Source organism: Osmerus mordax, chromosome 22 (genome assembly GCF_038355195.1).
Source record: "Osmerus mordax isolate fOsmMor3 chromosome 22, fOsmMor3.pri, whole genome shotgun sequence".
Classification (NCBI taxonomy): Eukaryota; Metazoa; Chordata; class Actinopteri; order Osmeriformes; family Osmeridae; genus Osmerus; species Osmerus mordax.
Window position 1 is genome coordinate 1516992 of NC_090071.1, and position 7500 is coordinate 1524491.

The 7500-nt window shown below is 53.4% G+C and overlaps 1 protein-coding gene across 1 annotated transcript; it reads right to left on the reverse strand.

Moving 5' to 3' along the window:
* Positions 1 to 1562: 1562 nt before the first annotated feature.
* Positions 1563 to 7440, reverse strand: LOC136966529 (zinc finger protein 878-like). The gene is made up of 10 exons (XM_067261031.1): positions 7304 to 7440; positions 6653 to 6855; positions 6278 to 6370; positions 6108 to 6203; positions 5445 to 5543; positions 5226 to 5352; positions 4529 to 5117; positions 3492 to 3550; positions 2199 to 3392; positions 1563 to 1812 (listed from the first exon to the last, which is right to left on the reverse strand). The coding sequence occupies exons 1-10, from the start codon at positions 7305 to 7307 to the stop codon at positions 1631 to 1633; spliced, it is 2646 nt and encodes an 881-aa protein (XP_067117132.1). The 5' UTR covers positions 7308 to 7440; the 3' UTR covers positions 1563 to 1630.
* Positions 7441 to 7500: the final 60 nt, after the last annotated feature.

Below are 7500 nucleotides of genomic sequence, written 5' to 3' on the forward strand. Positions count from 1 at the left end.
CTATCAAACCAGTAGTCTCTGCACAACAGGTATGCTGATTCACCGGATCCCAAAAAGGTCATTTCATACTTGGAGCAACAGAAGGCTGCAGGCAGACCAGGTGTGTGTGTGTTCCAGGTTAGCAGACCAGGTGTGTGTGTGTGTGTTCCAGGTTAGCAGACCAGGTGTGTGTGTGTGTGTTCCAGGTTAGCAGACCAGGTGTGTGTGTGTGTGTTCCAGGTTAGCAGACCAGGTGTGTGTGTGTGTGTTCCAGGTTAGCAGACCAGGTGTGTGTGTGTGTGTTCCAGGTTAGCAGACCAGGTGTGTGTGTGTGTGTTCCAGGTTAGCAGTCTGAAACATGTTTGTAACTTGATCCTTACCTCATGACACCTGAACCTCTTGTGATTGACAGCTGAATTCTTCGCCTCTGGTCTGAACCTGACAGAAGATTCTAGTTACGTGGTCCACCACCCGTGTGAGACGATGAGGAGGATGACGATGAAGGCCGTGACCCTGCTGCTGGGCTGGGTGGAGGCCCAGCGACCCGGGCCCCAGAGCACCTGCCTCAACATCGTCTGTGGAGACTTTGTGGACCTCAATGAGTTTCCCGCTGTTGTCATCGCTCTTAATGACAAACTGTTGATGGAGAATCAGAGATGATGGGGGGGGGGGGGGATTCCACAAACACTTTCCTGTCAGACGAGTTTTTACCTTCTATCCTTGTCTTCCGAAAAGAGGAAAACACACACTCACAATACATTCAAACTTCATAGCTCAGGGCTCACAAAAGCACATTTTATTAATTGACTTTTCCGTTTTTCTTAACATATCAATTATTGACAATGATCCTTTTTTTGCTTGAAAAATATGCAAGTGATCCGTAATTTGACATTACAGTTACAGATTAGTATGAATACTTTTTTGAAATGCATTTTTATCACATTATCAAGTTATAAGGCCTCTTGTGTTCTCTTAAGTTCGACTCCAGTGTGTTACTGTACATGGTTTATAGAAGTGGAAAAACTGATCCGTATTCACCTGTAGCAGAAAAGCCTCTCTCAAGCCAACACAGACAAGCAGCTAACGTCCACAAACACTGAGGACAACCACAAGTAAAGCTTGTTGCTTCAGAGCAATGAGTAAAGCTTTGACGCTGTAACATTTATCAGTAGTGAAATAAATCTGTGTTTACATATGATTGATTTTCTGCCTGATCCAGTTGTAGACACAAGCAGTAGGCACATTTAACTGACAGGGTAAGACTGCTTCAGTGCTCATGCCCCGCAGCAGAACAACACCATTAATGAACAACAGCTCCCATTTACCCAAACCAAGGATGGCAACAGTTTGATCAGGAAAAAAAGAGAAGGAAATAAAAATGAAACCAAGGGATTGGAGCATCTGGACTCGTCCCGGTCGAGGTCACATCCTCAAACATCTCCCTTGTACTGTCCCGTCTACTCCTCCCCTCCGAACACCGTCAATCCTCTGATAGCAGCCGTTTAAAAGTTGTTAAATGGAGGGCCTCACCCACCAGGAAACACTTAGTCCGTCTCCAGGGCTCCCGGTCTGTTAACCCCTCCCTCACCGAGAACCAGAGTTTAGGGGGTTTTCAGGAGGGACGAGCCGAAGGCTAGGGACCAGCCGAAGGCTAGGCGCTCCCTGTGGCGTGCGTCTGCAGGTGGCGGGTGAGGTGCGTGCGTCTCGTGTAGCTCTTGTCGCAGTGCGAGCAGGGGAAGGGCCGCGTGTCGGAATGAGACAGCATGTGCTTCTTCAGGTCGAACTTCCTCTTCAGGCACTTGCCGCATTCCGGACAAGTGAACGGCTTCTCACCTGGAACAGAGACAATCAAGGGGGTTCAACAGCTGGACGCAGGGAAACTCATGATGTAGACTGAGTGGAGACACACACACATCAGGCTTACACAGAAGGTGTATGCACTGGTTCATTCATTTTTGTCTCCAACACCAATAATGAAAAGCGTATATATGTGGAAGCCCTTTACAGTCGATCATCATTCTACTTCAACCCAAGTTAGGACTAGCCTGACTCAGTTCAGCAACCGGCTAATCATTAATATTAGTTAGATTAGGGTTGGAGTCCAAACAATATGGTTTGGCATCTGCAGGATGAGGGTTAAAGACCAACCAGCTAACCTCCAGGTGAACCCAGCCGGGGTAGGTGTCCAGTCCCTGGTGTGGTGCTGTGAGGAGGCTCACCTGAGTGGGACCTCATGTGCTCCGTCAGGTGGCAGGAGATGGAGAAGGTCTTCCCACACTCGGAGCACCCGTAGGGTTTCTCCCCCGTGTGACTCCTCATGTGCTTCTGCAGGTCTCCCCCGGAGGGCCAGCCCTTCCCGCACACCTGGCACACGTACGGCCGCTCGCCCGTGTGGCGGCGCACGTGCACGTTCAGCCCGGCCAGCGCTGTGAAGCGCTTGCCACAGTAGGAGCAGTGGAAGGGTTTCTCCCCAGTGTGGATGCGCAGGTGTCCTTCCAGGCCGTCCTTGGTGCGGAAGCTCTTCCCGCAGTGGGTGCAGAGGTAGGGTTTCTCTCCAGAGTGGGTGCCCTTGTGGTTGTGGAGCCCCCCCAGGGTGCTGAAGGCCTTGTCGCACTGTTCGCACTTGTAGGGCTTCTCCATGTGGCTCCTCTGGTGGATGCGGAGCTGTGTGAGGCCCGTGTACGTTTCCTCGCAGTAGCGGCACTTGTACCGGCGCTCGGCGCCGTCCGGGGACGGGTGGCTCTGCTGGTGCTTGATGAGCTTGGCCTGCGAGGTGAAGGCCTCCCCGCACACAGGGCACGGAAGCTTGTGGACGCGGTGCATCTGGCGGTGGGCGTCGCGCTCCCTCGCCGAGGGGAACACGCGCTCGCACCGCGTGCAGGCGAAGCCGCCGCTGGCCGAGTGGGTCTGCTTGTGATTGGTCAGGCTGGACAGGAGGCGGAAGCGTTTGCCGCAGAGGCAGCACTGATGCAGAGGCTTGGCCCGGTGGTTCTGCAGATGGGCGACCAACTCAGCCTTGCTCTTGAACGCAGCCCCACACTGGAAGCAGGTGTTGGTCTTGTGGGTGAGGCGGTGGCGGTACTGCTCGCGGAGGGAAGGGAACGCCTTCCCGCACAGCGGGCAATCGAAGGTGGCGTTCGAGCACACCGAGCGTTTGTGGTCGTTCAGAGCCCAGGGCGTACGGAAGCCCAGGCCGCACTGCGAGCACTTGTGGGGCGTGCCGCGGGTCTTGTGCGTGTGCAGGTGGCGGAGCACCTGCGAGCGGTAGATGAAGCACTTCCCGCACTGAGGGCACTTGTGGGCCACCCGCCGAGGATTGTGGGATGCGCCGGGGAGGGTGGAAGCGGTGGAGGCGGAGCTGGAGAGATGTGGCGACACGGAGCCCTGCTGGGAGGAGTCTGCTGCGTGGTCACCTGACAGGAAGCGGGAACACAGCGAGGACTTGAGTGATTTTTTACGTCTGATTTTGTCCAGGACACACTTGTCTCTCCAACCATTAACAAGTGTCTCACCTGTATCACTGTCCTCTCCATGACAAACTGCAGACCCGGCTGACATCTCAGGACACACGCTGAAGGAAGGAACAAACACTTAGAACCGTAGGATTGTGTCTTCCCATCTCCCACAAACTCGTACAACCCAAACACACAGGTGAATCAACCCCTCGGGTGAATCAACCCCCCGGGTGAATCAACCCCCCGGGTGAATCAACCCCTCGGGTGAATCAACCCCTCGGGTGAATCAACCCCTCGGGTGAATCAACCCCCCGGGTGAATCAACCCCCCGGGTGAATCAACCCCCCGGGTGAATCAACCCCTCGGGTGAATCAACCCCCCGGGTGAATCAACCCCCCGGGTGAATCAACCCCCCGGGTGAATCAACCCCCCGGGTGAATCAACCCCCCGGGTGAATCAACCCCCCGGGTGAATCAACCCCCCGGGTGAATCAACCCCTCGGGTGAATCAACCCCCCGGGTGAATCAACCCCCCGGGTGAATCAACCCCCCGGGTGAATCAACCCCCCGGGTGAATCAACCCCTCGGGTGAATCAACCCCCCGGGTGAATCAACCCCCCGGGTGAATCAACCCCCCGGGTGAATCAACCCCCCGGGTGAATCAACCCCCCGGGTGAATCAACCCCCCGGGTGAATCAACCCCCCGGGTGAATCAACCCCTCGGGTGAATCAACCCCCCGGGTGAATCAACCCCCCGGGTGAATCAACCCCCCGGGTGAATCAACCCCCCGGGTGAATCAACCCCTCGGGTGAATCAACCCCCCGGGTGAATCAACCCCTCGGGTGAATCAACCCCTCGGGTGAATCAACCCCTCGGGTGAATCAACCCCTCGGGTGAATCAACCCCTCGGGTGAATCAACCCCTCGGGTGAATCAACCCCCCGGGTGAATCAACCCCTCGGGTGAATCAACCCCTCGGGTGAATCAACCCCCCGGGTGAATCAACCCCTCGGGTGAATCAACCCCTCGGGTGAATCAACCCCCCGGGTGAATCAACCCCCCGGGTGAATGACCTCGACATGGCCCCCTCCTCACCTGAACGTGTGGCTGAGAGGCTGTGGGGAGTGGGGCTTCAGCCCTGGGACGCTCACCGTCTTCCTCGCTAGCTGAGCCCGGCTCTCTCTGGAGGGGGACACCGCGCCACACTGCCCCCTGGTGGCCACCGGCAGCGGTAGCGCTGGGACAGAAAGGGAGATGAAAGTGGGAGACGGCTGCTGTGGGATGAACACGATAGGGGTCTGATTCAGGGCCATCAGACTCAGCACAGCTGGGATGGAGGTAGTCCCTCCTCCATCAGCTTGTCCCCCATTGGCTGATGCCAGTCCTTGACCAATCACCATCATCGCCTCGGATTCTCTCGCCGCGTCGCCGTCCCCCGGTAGGATGCAGACTTCCTGTTCTACTCCTTCTTCTTCCTCCCTCGCTCCCAGGTTGCCCATCTCCACCCCGATCACCACCTCGACCCCTTCTGTCTCCAGCCTATCCTGGTCCAGGGTCCCACAGTCATGGGCGTGGCTAACCCACTCGGATAAGACTTCTGATTGGCTGTGGGAGGAGCTTTTGGAGTGGGCTGTGAAAGGGCTGGACAGTGAGGCAAGAAGCAGCTCTTCTGCAAGGGAGCCAACTAGAAAACAACCACAGCAGGAAAAAAAGATCATATTTCTTTATCCTCATTTAATACCCAACAGGAAGTGTATTTCAACGTGAGAGAATAAGAGTTGTAGTCTCCTACCCGTCTTTCCCAGGTGTGCCTGGTGGCATGTTGGATTCCGTAGCAGAGACCCCAGATCGTCCATGTCGGAGAAGGACTGCACGCAGTCCTCCATGCCACCGGGGGCAGCCTCCAACCAAGCCGCAGCCTGCCAAACAGACAGGGGTCCTATCTGTCATTGAAGAGTTGTGGATGGGTGGATTTTGATTGGTGCGGTCTGTGTGAGGTCACCGTGAGCACCTGTTTGAAGTTAGGCACTGGCAAGAGCTCCTCAAGTCTGGACAGGAAGTCACACACCAGCATCTGCAGCGCTGCGTCGAAGTTCTCGTCAAACACACCCTAAGACACAGGGAAAGATTGTTAGATTTGACATTGTGGAAAACATGGACAGCACACTTACTTTTCTTTGCTGGCAAAAAAAAGTAAGAATAAATTAAGTAACAATTTAAAAATCAATTTTCAACCTTCAGTTCAATTATACATTTACATTGTCATTTAGCAGACGCTCTTATCCAGAGCGACTTACAGTAAGTACAGGGACATTCCCCCCAGGCAAGTAGGGTAAAGTGCCTTGCCCAAGGACACAACGTCAGTTTGCACGGCCGGGAATCAAACTGGCAACCTTCAGATTACTAGCCCGATTCCCTAACCGCTCAGCCACCTGACATCACATCAACAAGACCCAAGTAAGGGGCAATGTGCATCCAAAGGCCCATGCCAGGAAAGTAGAACAGTCCATTCCAAATCATGCCACAAGGTGGCAGCAATGACATCTGTAATAGCTATGTCTTCTACCTGGATGCAGTAGGCTAGCTTGTCTGATCCAACATGGTCTAGTTTAGTTGTTTCTAAGTGATAAAAAGGTACGCCTGTTCTTCATGTTAGATCCCAGTCGTGTCTCACCGCTGTCAGCCGGCTTCCTTCTGAACGATCTCCTAGCAACATCTGAGTCAGCGAAACAAGATTGTCTTTGGATGCCTCTATGGCTAAATCAGTCGACTGCAACACAAAACAAGGAGTTACACACACAAACACACACAGAGAGAGAATGAAGTGAAGTTCACGTTGCTTACTGTAGTCAGACAAAAAGACTGTATTCTGGCCAGGTGGGTCTGTACAAGTTCAGGGTCGGCATAGGTCCCACCACTGAACAACTCCACTGTTATCTGCAACACACAAGGAACAACAAGTCCATTCAGCATCATTGTGCAGTGGCCCGCCCGCCCACGCCCTCACTCACTCACTCACGCCCTCACTCACTCACTCACGCCCTCACTCACTCACTCACGCCCTCACTCACTCACGCCCTCACTCACGCCCTCACTCACACACACACACACTCTCACACACACTCACACACACACACACTCTCTCTCTCACACACTCTCACACACACTCACACACACACTCACACACACACACTCTCTCACACACACACACACACACACCTTGGCTCTGAGTCCAAGGAGAAGCAGGCTCCTCTGCCGGTCGTTAAGCAGCTCTGGTACAGCTTCTGTGACCACACAAACAAAGTCTTCCAGCTGTCCATAGTGCTTCACACTCCGGCGCTTCATCACCTGCCACATGAACGCTGACACCAGGCGGAGAGGGGGAACGAGGAGCCGGAGTGAGGAGATGGAGAGGGGGCAATCTATAATGGGGCAGAAGGGACAAGGCTGATAAATCAATAGCAAATGCGCGCTGTGGGATCCCAAAATGAATCAGTGTGCCAGTGTGTTGTACTCGATGATGTTGTTGCGTCGATGGATAATCCCATGGTTTAACACGTGAGTGTACACATCAGTTTCAGCGGAATCTTTTTCTGCTAATATTGGCTGGGTCAGTTTGAGGTGGCTTCAAAGATGCCTTGGTTATCTTAGGATAACGTTGGTCAAGAAGTTGGCTTTCTACACTTAGAGAATACGGGCGCATTTGTCCAAAGAAAAACACGTTTCCATCGGTTAATTGTCAGGTTAATAAACATAGTTCTTGCCAGAGCAGGTTAACTAGCTAGTCTAGACTATTAGCTAACTAGCCAGTTAGCACCAAGATGATCGCACGACAAACATTTGACCAATGATTCAAGGTCCAATCCATACCCATATTGCTTTCCAATCGTGGCGATCCTTTTTTTTACTTTATTAGTTTGTTATTATGATTAACAGTAAATGGTAACGACGGTAACTTGATGGTCTGCTAAGCAAATGCTGTAGCATATTTCGGACATCCTTTACACGCGACGTAACCCGGAAGTTGATCACTTTGTGCAGGTACAGGAAAGGGGTGTGTTCAAGGC